This window comes from Salvelinus alpinus, chromosome 19 (genome assembly GCF_045679555.1).
Source record: "Salvelinus alpinus chromosome 19, SLU_Salpinus.1, whole genome shotgun sequence".
Taxonomy (NCBI): Eukaryota; Metazoa; Chordata; class Actinopteri; order Salmoniformes; family Salmonidae; genus Salvelinus; species Salvelinus alpinus.
The window spans coordinates 40,559,886-40,571,983 of record NC_092104.1 but is presented as its reverse complement, the minus strand read 5'-3'; the positions used below and the strand labels follow the sequence as shown (position 1 = coordinate 40,571,983).

General features: G+C 47.0%; 1 protein-coding gene across 1 annotated transcript in view; it reads left to right on the top strand.

The window, feature by feature from the left end:
* The window catches only part of LOC139545582 (protein crumbs homolog 1-like), a 28,313-nt gene continuing 16,215 nt past the window's right edge, over positions 1-12,098 (top strand). The window contains exons 1-6 of the mRNA XM_071353529.1: positions 1-232; positions 4,431-5,123; positions 5,564-5,759; positions 6,377-6,516; positions 7,970-8,155; positions 8,312-8,425. Coding sequence (XP_071209630.1) covers positions 163-232; positions 4,431-5,123; positions 5,564-5,759; positions 6,377-6,516; positions 7,970-8,155; positions 8,312-8,425 — 1,399 coding nt within the window. The 5' untranslated portion in view covers positions 1-162. The remainder of the gene's footprint in view (positions 233-4,430; positions 5,124-5,563; positions 5,760-6,376; positions 6,517-7,969; positions 8,156-8,311; positions 8,426-12,098) is intronic.

Genomic DNA, 12,098 nt, shown 5'->3' with positions numbered 1-12,098 from the left:
CTGACCAAGCATGGAGATCCTGCAGCACACTTCCAGCTAACTTCTATCAGAGCAGAGAGCTGATCGGCTGGACCAGTATGCTGGGAGGGGATCCTGTGGAGGAGTGACAGGCAGCAGTTCTCAGGCTGGACGTTGTGTGACACAGTGGGTCCCTTCACCGCCATGGAGTTTGGGAGGTTTCATTCAAAGTACCAAAAACCTTTGCTGCTCATCATGATGACGTTCAAACTGGGTAGGACTCACTGTCTAGGTGTATCAATGTAGGCTATAAAGGGAACAGAAAACCTGTGTGTGCACTTGCATGTGTGAGTATTGACGTGGAAAGTAGTAATGTGAAAATGTGTGTACACCGTGTGTGTGTGTGCGTGTGCGTGTGCGTGTGTAGGGGCGATGTGGACAGAGCTGTAATAGGGCATTAGCAAGGCGGGAGGTTGTTACAGGAGGACAAGTGGTAGTAGCCAGCTGGCAGACAGGTTGTTGTAGTTGGTGATAATCTGAACATCTCTGAGTGCAGTATCCCTTCAATAAGTTATTTATTATTTAATGATACGGCTGGTCCTATTTAGAAATTAATTTTAAAGAACCAAGAGAGACCTGCCCGAAGTAGGCACCAATCAAACATGTGTTTCATATCATACATAACAAAAACAATGGAAACGTATGATATGTCACTGTAATTGATATGTCTTACTATGTAAGACAAAAATATAATTGGCTTGAGCACTTATCATGAAGTCATTCATAGATCATAATGATCTATCATAGTGAGATAAATGGCTTGTGATATTATTCCCTGGTAACCTATGATAGGAGCAGTTAAGACTTGTAAAGAGAAGTAAACAGTGAGGAATGTGGGGTGTGGTGTCATGGGGTACAGTATGTTTGGGTGGGGGATATTTTGAACCCCACCTAATGATGCGTTGACCCATTTTTCCCGCGGCCCTGTGGGAAGTGTCTGAACCTCGTTAAATTGGAAAGACTGACAGGACGGGGTGGCTAGGGCGGATCACATGCAGAGGCCATTGTTTCCCATCACCATGGTGACGGGCTAAGAGTCTGGCCGTAACAGCTTTTTGTCTTAACTTTGAACGGAGGGCCAAGTGTTCTGAGCACTGTGGAAACGAACACAGTACTTTTAGATTGCATGGCTGATGGAAAAAACAACTGCAATATTGGATCAACCATTGTTGATAGAAAAGACTGGATATACTATCAATAATGATACGTTAAATCCACATGAAACACAGACATTTACATCTCTGACTAACATCACAGGATAACTATGACTAAACGTGTCAGAATGTGTGCTTTTTAAAGCCAAGTGAGTCACTGCAGTTTAGCCTTTGAGTATGAATACAATTTTGGACAAAGCACAACACTGGCATGGTATGACTGACTAACTGACTGACTAAATATGGATACATATGGATACATGTAAACACTCTCATCCTCCAGTGGAGATAAAATATAATTCCTCTGACTAAAACTGGAACATTCTTTCACCTTTATTTAACTAGGCAAGTCAGTTAAGAACAAATTCTTATTTTCAATGACGGCCTAGGAACAGTGGCTTAACCACCTTGTTCAGGGGCAGAATGACAGATTTGTACCTTGTCAGCTCAGGGATTCGAACTTGCAACCTTTTGGTTATTAGTCCAACGCTCTAACCACTAGGCTACCCTGCTGCCCAACATGAGTCACAACATGCCACCACGGGTCCATAATACCCCAAAGTGTGGGTCTCAACTGACATTTGACTTGGAGTATATGTACAGATTATGTTTGGGTAACTTTAGTTTTGGTAACTGTTAACATAGGACAGAGGAAACAAATAATCTTTATTTGGACAAACATTAAGCATAACAACTATTAATCATCTCTTATCTACCTCACTGCTTTCTTCCACACTGTTAGAGGGATGCTCTGACATACTGTTTCATGGCACAGGAGGCAGCAGTGACATCAGCACAGTGGAATGTTTCAGGGATGAATGGTCTGCCTGCAGCAGGATAGACCAGTCAGAGACCCCCACTGTCTCAGCCAATCACCACACTGCTACCTAATCTGATATGGGGTTCAGGTAGTACCAGCTGTTAGCGTACACAGTGCATTATAGTGGGTATACAGCACAGTGCATATAAACAGTGTAGGTAGGTACCATGTCTGGACAGAAGTGTCTCTAGGTCTTGGAAATCACAATACTGTATAAATCCTATGTATTATGATGGTCTGGAGGATGAGAGTGTTTACATGTATCCATATTTATCACTAATATAAAGGGAACAGAAAACCTGGTCCTTTACACCATGAGTTAAGGGAAGCTTGTGGGTTGATGGGTTGACAGTAGGAGGAAACTGATGAAACTGCGGGTTGCAACGGATGTTCCAGTGTATCTGGGGGTGTCAGGGGATTAGTGAAGAACATATATGGTGTTTGGAACATACACTAGATATCATAGCAGGTGAAGAAGAATGTGGCTCACAACAAGTGGATTGTGACACACAGCAACCAGTACTGTAGATCTATTGAGTGGAAATGAATGATCAGTGGTCACTAACACTTGTCATGGAGAGCAACAGCCAGAGTGTGCTGGCTTTTGCCAATAATCAGACACCTGATTCAACGAATATATGTAATGATCAGTTGATTCATTGAATCAAGTGCTGAACTGGATCAAAAGCCTGCCCACCCTACAGCTCCCGAGCACTATGGATGGTCACATTATATTAGGGAAACAGGTGTGAGGTGGAGGTATTAGGGGTGTGACAGGAGGGTTATAGAGGTGTTAAAGGGCCGGGGGCATGGCAGTAATAGGTACAGTAGGTGCTACAGTGGATTGAGGGACAATGTAACCTTCCCTTTAAGATAAGCTGTGAGTGAGTCAAGTAAGGAAACAACACACATGTAAACATATAGTAACAATCCCTGCTAACACTCTTTGTTAAATACAGTATAAACTATACTAGTATATTGAATAACTCAGAAGCTATATATCTGTGTTCATTAAGACGAGCTTTAGCAATCTAATCAAATCAGGATTTAAGACAACATACACGTAATAGGAACATGTATTCAAGTATGAAAGCATTCCACAGTTTTATCCCCCTCATATTCAAATATTTTAGCACTGTACGCTTATTATTTCTACTTATGACAAAAGGAATATTCCATACATTTCTTCAACAATTATAGCAGAAAATCTAACCAGCGTCAAATAGTCTGTGATTATTAAACTACCTGTTGCGGTGTGTATTAAGATGACCCATGGGGTCAAGTTCAGGTTAGATTAGTAGTTTTCGGGGTGAAGGGAACTTTCATTGATGAAGCCTCAGGTGACAACTGCTCACACAGTGAGTGTGCAATACGTTTACTCCTAACACCATCTGCTGTGTTCACGTTAAGTCCAGACTAGAGAGAGAGGGAAGTGTTTTTAAAAAAACTTTTCATTAAGAAAGTGCTCTATAAGTGCCTCAAAAGCAGAGACAAAGGGAGAGGTCAAAGGTATCTGGTGTATTGGCCTATTAATGAGCTCATAGGAAATACTTGGTAATCTCACCGGTAATACTTCACCAGGGTAATGGACTGGTAATACACTACCAGGGTAATGGACTGGTAATACTTCACCAGGGTAATGGACTGGTAATACACTACCAGGGTAATGGACTGGTAATACTTCACCAGGGTAATGGACTGGTAATACTTCACCAGGGTAATGGACTGGTAATACTTCACCGGGGTAATGGACTGGTAATACACTACCAGGGTAATGGACTGGTAATACTTCACCAGGGTAATGGACTGGTAATACACTACCAGGGTAATGGACTGGTAATACATTACCAGGGTAATGGACTGGTAATACTTCACCAGGGTAATGGACTGGTAATACTTCACCGGGGTAATGGACTGGTAATACATTACCAGGGTAATGGACTGGTAATACTTCACCAGGGTAATGGACTGGTAATACACTACCAGGGTAATGGACTGGTAATACTTCACCAGGGTAATGGACTGGTAATACTTCACCAGGGTAATGGACTGGTAATACTTCACCGGGGTAATGGACTGGTAATACACTACCAGGGTAATGGACTGGTAATACTTCACCAGGGTAATGGACTGGTAATACACTACCAGGGTAATGGACTGGTAATACTTCACCAGGGTAATGGACTGGTAATACTTCACCAGGGTAATGGACTGGTAATACACTACCAGGGTAATGGACTGGTAATACACTACATGGGTAATGGACTGGTAATACACTACCAGGGTAATGGACTGGTAATACATTACCAGGGTAATGGACTGGTAATACTTCACCAGCGATTATCTCACCACAGTTTCATGAAGTTTGAGGTTGCTTACATATTTTGAGCTTTCTCATTCATGATAAATACTGAGTTTATTTTCTTTCTTGCCTACAGGTATACTGTGCACAGCAGCAGCAGACAAGTGTCTGTCGTCCCCGTGTCAGAATGGCGGTACGTGTCTCGACCAAATGGGCAACTACACGTGTCTCTGCCCCAGATGGCCAGTCCACTATATGGGCAAGGACTGTAGGGAGCTGTATGACCCCTGTGTCCAAGATGCGCCATGCGCCAACTGTACCAGCACACTGGGCACAGGGGTCTACACCTGCCACTGCCCTGACAACTTCGCAGGGACCAACTGCACACTCAACATCAACATCAAGTGTGAGAGCAACCCATGTAAGGGTGTCAGGTCCCATTGTGTGGACAGGGTGGATAGCTACACCTGCCACTGTCCCCCTGGCTATGGAGGAGATCACTGCCAGGCGAGGGACTGCTCTGAGGAGCCGTGCCACAACGGTGCCACCTGTGTTGACACATCGGATGGGTACCAGTGCCAGTGCGTCCCAGGCTTCCAGGGGAGGGACTGTGAGGAGAACATGGATGACTGTAAGTCACTCCCCTGTCAGAACGGAGCCATCTGTAAAGATGACGTCAACGGATACCAGTGCTTTTGTGTGCCTGGTTTCCAAGGCTACCACTGCGACCTGGACATTAACGAGTGTGTGTCGCGGCCGTGCGAGAACAATGGGACCTGTGTCAATGAGGTGGACCGCTATGAGTGCAACTGTCTGCTAGGGTTCAAAGGTGAGACAGCCTCTCTGTTTGGGTCAGTGCAATGTATCCTGCTGTCTTTAGAGTGTGAGGGAATTACCCTCTCTCTTTAACTCAGTGTCTTTAGTTCAGAGTTCACTACTTTGCCAACCTCATATAGAAACTACAAAGTTTTATTAATACACCATGTTCAATGTTTCTCTCTAAGCTCTATAGTTGTTCTCATAGTGAAACCCATCATATCTGGGGTGGCAGGGTAGCCTAGTGGTTAGAGCGTTGGACTAGTAACCGAAAGGTTGCAGGTTTGAATCCCCGAGCTGACAAGGTACAAATCTGTCATTTTGCCCCTGAACAAGGCAGTTAACCCACTGTTCCTAGGCCGTCATTGAAAATAAGAATTTGTTCTTAACTGACTTGCCTAGTTAAATAAAGGTAAAATAAATATATGAAGCTGTGTCTGTGTTGTGTGACAGGGGTGAACTGTGAAGTGGAGATTGATGAGTGTGAGGAGCAGCCCTGCCAGCATGGAGCCACCTGCCATGACCGTGTGGGCCTGTACACCTGTGAGTGTGTGTCTGGGTACGAGGGCCGTGACTGTGAGCTGGACATTGATGAGTGTGCCAGCGGGCTGTGTCTCAACGATGGCAACTGTACAGACCTGGTGAACAGGTAAGGTGTCTCCAACTCTCTCTCCTCTCATTGGCTGAATCAGCTGCTTAACCCCAATGTGTCGGTGAGCAGTATGTCAGCCGAGGGATTCCTTCCCGACAGTAAAGTTTAACAGGGCGAGGATAAGGATTACACTGCTTATTCGCATGGTAATTAATCATGAGGTTGGGAAGTGGGGAAAACCTGATAGAGAACGTCATCAGACCTGGGTGGTGTATCTTGTTAATATATTAGATTGAACCAATTACATTTGTTAACCAAAAAATACCACATAGATGGTCTAAGCTTCTTTGAATCCGGCCCACTGCTAGTTCACCACCCCCTCTCCTCTATATTTCCTCTCTACCTCTGTCCTATCCAATAAAACTAAAAACATCAAGAGTGGGACTGCCCCACAACAACAAAAAATGTGTGAAGGTGGAATTCCCCTTTCCTTAAGAAAAAATGCCCTTAGATCAGAAATTATTCGATGTTAGAAACCTCACAGTTAAGACTGTTTAACGTTTCTACTGGCTGCACTGAGGTCCCAGTGCGTTTTCATGCTTCAAAGATGTCCCAGTCTCACTGAAATAAGCAGGATATAAGGAGCCTCTCTAAGTCTCCTCCTCCTCACTCAGCTATGAGTGTGACTGCAACGGGACAGGCTTCACAGGAGAGCAATGTGAGGTGGACATCCCAGAGTGTGCTTCGGACCCCTGCCAGAATGGAGCCACCTGCCTAGAGGGGGTCAACCAATATGACTGTATCTGCTGGACAGGTACACACACACACACACACACACACACACACACACACACACACACACACACACACACACACACACACACACACACACACACACACACACACACACACACACACACACACACACACACACACACACACACACACACACACACACACACATACACAGACACACACTTCTCACCAAATGAGGGAGTAACAGTCAGCTGTCTGTCATATTTGCCAAGCCTTCTCTGCACCACAGGAAGTATTACACATGCAGCAGAGGAGGCTGGTGGGAGGAGCTATAGGAGGACGGGCTTACTGTAAAGACTGGAATGGAATTAATGAAGTGGTGTCAAACACAACAAACAAAATATAGAAACCCCATGTTTGACCCTGTTCCATTCATTCAATTTCAGCCATTGCAATGAGCCCGTCCTCATATAGCTCATCCCACCAGCCTCCTCTGACACGCAGTGATTGTTGTACAAGAATAATTGATCTGCTGTCTGACGTAAAAACAGAGAGAGAGTGAGAACATCCTAGGTGTCAGGAGTATGTTGAAAAGAAAAGCTACAGGCGCTTCCATGTAGCCTTTTACAAGCAGGCAAAACCCTTTTCTTGGTAAGATTTGGTTCGTGGAGTTTCCCAGACGTAAATCACAGAGATAAAGGGTCAAAGGTATGATACAAGCCTGTGGTTTAGAGGCAAAGAAGGGGGAGTGGTTTGAGACATAGCGAGAGACCTATTGAGAGACCTGTATAGTGTAGTACTGACCGTGGTGTTACACCACAATGCCATCTAGTGTAGGACTGGTGCAGCTGCAGGGCCATGAGCAATAGGAAAAACAAAGATGATCCTCAATACAGAGGATGGAGAGCACATTATATACACTACCGTTCAAAACATTTGGGGTCACTTAGAAATGTCCTTGTTTTTGAAAGAAAAGCACATTTTTTGTCCATTAAAATAAGATCAAATTGATCAGAAATAAAGTGTAGACATTGTTAATGTTGTAAATGACTATTGTAGCTGGAAACGTCAGATTTTTTTATGGAATATCAACATAGGCGTACAGAGGCCCATTATCAGCAACCATCACGTTGTGTTAGCTAATCCAAGTTTATCATTTTAAAAGGCAAATTTATCATTAGAAAACCCTTTTGCAATTATGTTAGCACAGCTGAAAACTGTTGTACTGATTAAAGAAGCAATTAAACCGGCCTTCTTTAGACTAGTTGAGTATCTGGAGCATCAGCATTTGTGGGTTCGATTACAGGCTCAAAATGGCTAGAAACAAATAACTTCCCCCCCCCCCTGTTATAATAATGGTGTGTGTGTTGCAGCTTATGAAGTGAAGAACTGTTTAAAATAATGGTGTGTGTGTTGCAGGTTATGAAGGGAAGAACTGTTTAAAATGATGGTGTGTGTGTTGCAGGTTATGAAGGGAAGAACTGTTTAAAATGATGGTGTGTGTGTTGCAGGTTATGAAGGGAAGAACTGTCAGGTGGATATTGATGAGTGTGAGCTGCAGCCCTGTGAGAATAGAGGAGAGTGTTTTCAGCGCTCAGAGCTGCTGCACTATGGGGTGCTGTCTGGACTGGATGACAGGAAGTTCAACTATGAGGAAGCAGCTGGGTTCCTCTGCCACTGCCAGCCTGGGTTTGCTGGTAAGGCAAAACACTGAAATTCATAGTTGGTGACCTCCCACCCCCCTTTAAGTATAGGATCTGATTGAATAGGAATCCTCTGACATTGCAGTCGATGTTAATTTGACTTGAGGGTAAGTAATTGAGTAAGTACGTAATGTGTCCTGTCTCTTGCAGGTGAGAGCTGTGAAGAGAATATAGACGAGTGTGAGTCTGCTCCATGTCAGAACGGAGGGAGCTGTGAGGACCTGGTCAACTCATACCAGTGTGACTGTCCACCTGGGTTCACAGGTAAGACTGTCTGTCTATTTCACTGTGTTATATAACACAGCTCTTTATGTGCAAAGAACCCTGACCTGCTCTTAATATACTGTATATCAGAAGATACAATAGAGAAAATAAATAAATCCCATGCAGTGATATACAGTATATCTCTTTGGATTCACTTGCCTTGCATTGAGCAGAACAATAATAGGTTAATCCTGCCCCTGCTGATCATTCCTGGTTGTACTGGTCTGCTTGGACATTAGACATCAGTCAAAACAGAGATAAGGAAAAGCAAAGGAAAAGTAAAGGTGGGCTGGCGAAAACCACCCATGAATAACTCTGAATAACAGAGTTATTAACTATGAATAACAGAGTTATTAACTCTGAATAACAGAGTTATTAACCATGAATAACAGAGTTATTAACTATGAATAACAACTGAAAATGAACGCTGCTGATACTCTCTGTTTATCAGATATGCATAGTCACTTTAACTATACATTCATGTATATACTACCTCAATTGGGCTGACCAACGCTGTTACGGCTTTCTTCCTGGGATGAAGGAGAGGACCAAAACGCAGCGCGGCTAGTGTTCAACATGATTTAATAAAGATAATAACGTGAACACTACAAGCAACAAAACAATAAATGTGAAAACCGAAAACAGTCCTATCTGGTGCAGAACACAAAGACAGGAAACAACCACCCACAAACCCCAACACAAAACAAGCCACCTAAATATGGTTCCCAATCAGAGACAATGACAAACACCTGCCTCTGATTGAGAACCATATCAGGCATACATAGAAATGGACAAACTAGACACACAACATAGAATGCCCACCCAGCTCACGTCCTGACCAACACTAAAACAAGTAAAACACACAAGAACTATGGTCAGAACATGACAGTACCCCCCTCCTGAGGTGCGGACTCCCAACGCACAACCTAAACCTATAGGGGAGGGTCTGGGTGGGCATCTGTCCGCGGTGGCGGCTCTGGCGCTGGACGAGGACCCCACTCCACCATTGTCTTTGTCCCCCTCCTTAGCGTCCTTTGAGTGGCGACCCTCGCCGCCGACCTTGGCCTAAGAACCTTCACAAAGGGCCCCACCGGACTGAGGAGCGCCTCTGGACTGAGGGAACTCCTCCGGACTGAGGGACAGCTCATGATTGAGAGGTAGCTCCTGACTGAGGAGTAGCTCATGACTGAGAGGTAGCTCATAACTGGGAGGTAGCTCATGACTGAGATGTAGCTCAGGACTGAGAGGTAACTCAGGACTGAGAAGTAGCTCCGGACTGAAAGGCAGCTTCGGACTAATGGCAGCTTCTGACTGGAGGGCAGCTCATGACTGGAAGGCAGCTCATGACTGGAAGGCAGCTCATTACTGGAGGGCAGCTCATGACTGGAGGGCAGCTCATGACTGGAGAGCAGCTCATGACTGGAAGGCAGCTCATGACTGGAGGGCAGCTCATGACTGGAAGGCCGCTCATGACTGGAGGGCAGCTCCTGACTGACGGGCGGCTCTGGCAGCTCCTGACTGGCGGGCGGCTCTGGCTCCTGACTGGCGGGCGGCTCTGGCAGCTCCTAACTGGCGGGCGGCTCTGACAGCTCCTGACTGGCGGGCGGCTCTGGCTCCTGACTGGCGGGAAGCTCTGGCAGCTCCTGACTGGCGGACGGCTCTGGCAGCTTCTGACTGGTGGGCGGCTCTGGCTCCTGACTGGCGGGCGGCTCTGGCAGCTCCTAACTGGCGGGCGGCTCTGGCAGCTCCTGACTGGCGGGCGGCTCTGGCTCCTGACTGGCGGGAAGCTCTGGCAGCTCCTGACTGGCGGGCGGCTCTGGCTCCTGACTGGCGGGAAGCTCTGGCAGCTCCTGACTGGCGGGCGGCTCTGGCAGCTTCTGACTGACGGGCGGCTCTGGCTCCTGACTGGCGGGCGGCTCTGGCAGCTCCTAACTGGCGGGTGGCTCTGGCAGCTCCTGACTGGCGGGCGGCTCTGGCTCCTGACTGGCGGGAAGCTCTGGCAGCTCCTGACTGGCGGGCGGCTCTGGCAGCTTCTGACTGGTGGACGGCTCTGGCAGCTCCTGACTGACGTACGGCTCAGATGGCGCTGGACAGACGGGCGGCTCAGATGGCGCTGGACAGACGGGCGGCTCAGATGGCGCTGGACAGACGGGCGGCTCAGATGGCGCTGGGCAGACGAGCAGCTCAAATGGCGCTGGGCAGACCGACAGCTCAGATGGCGCTGGGCAGACGGACAGCTCAGATGGCGCTGGGCAGACGGGCAGCTCAGATGGCGCTGGGCAGACGGGCAGCTCAGACGGCGCTGGGCAGACGGGCAGTGCAGGCGGCGCTGGGCAGACAGGCAGCGCAGGCGACACTGGGCAGACAGGCAGCGCAGGCAACGCTGGGCAGGTGGAATAACCCGCACTGGGCTGTGCTGGCGAACCGGGGACACCATGCGTAAGGCTGGTGCAATGTACACCGGCCCGAGGAGACGCACTGGAGACCAGCTGCGTTGTGCCGGCTTCATGGCACCTGGCTCGATGCCCACTCTAGCCCGGCCGATACGTGGAGCTGGGATGTACCGCACCGGGCTATGCACACGTACAGGAGACACCGTGCGCTCTTCCGCTTAACACGGTGTCTGCCCGTACTCCCGCTCTCCACGGTAATCACACACCTCAGGGCAAGTACCGTGTATACTACGCCAAACCAACAGCTCTCTCTCTTCGCTCTCCTCCAATTCTACCAACAACTCATCGAATGTCTCATAATCTCCCATCCTTTCACTTTTCTCCAATCTGTCCAATAACTCCTCCACATTCTCCGACTCGTACCTCAATTTCGGCAACTGCTCCTTATGGTAAGCATGGGGAACTGGCTCAAGTCTCCTATTTGACCCAGCTACACTCCCCGTGTGCCCCCCCCAATACATTTTTGGGGGAGCCTCTCGGGCTTCCAGCCACTCTGCCTTGCTAGCTCCTGCTGCTGCTGCTGCTGCCGCTGCTTCCCCTTACCACGCTGCTTGGTCCGAGTATGGTGGGTGGTTTTGTTACGGCTTTCTTCCTGGGATGAAGGAGAGGACCAAAACGCAGCGCGGCTAGTGTTCAACATGATTTAATAAAGATAATAACGTGAACACTACAAGCAACAAAACAATAAATGTGAAAACCGAAAACAGTCCTATCTGGTGCAGAACACAAAGACAGGAAACAACCACCCACAAACCCCAACACAAAACAAGCCACCTAAATATGGTTCCCAATCAGAGACAATGACAAACACCTGCCTCTGATTGAGAACCATATCAGGTATACATAGAAATGGACAAACTAGACACACAACATAGAATGCCCACCCAGCTCACGTTCTGACCAACACTAAAACAAGTAAAACACACAAGAACTATGGTCAGAACGTGACACCCGCACAGTGGCTAACCGGGCTATCTGCATTGTGTCCCGCCACCCACCACCCGCCAACCCCTCTTTTACACTACTGCTACTCTCTGTTCATCATATATGCATAGTCACTTTAACCATATCTACATATCTCAATCAGCCTGACTAACCGGTGTCTGTATGTAGCCTCGCTACTTTTATAGCCTCGCTACTGTATATAGCCTGTCTTTTTACTTTTGTTTTATTTCTTTACCTACCTATTGTTCACCTACTACCTTTTTTGCACTATTGGT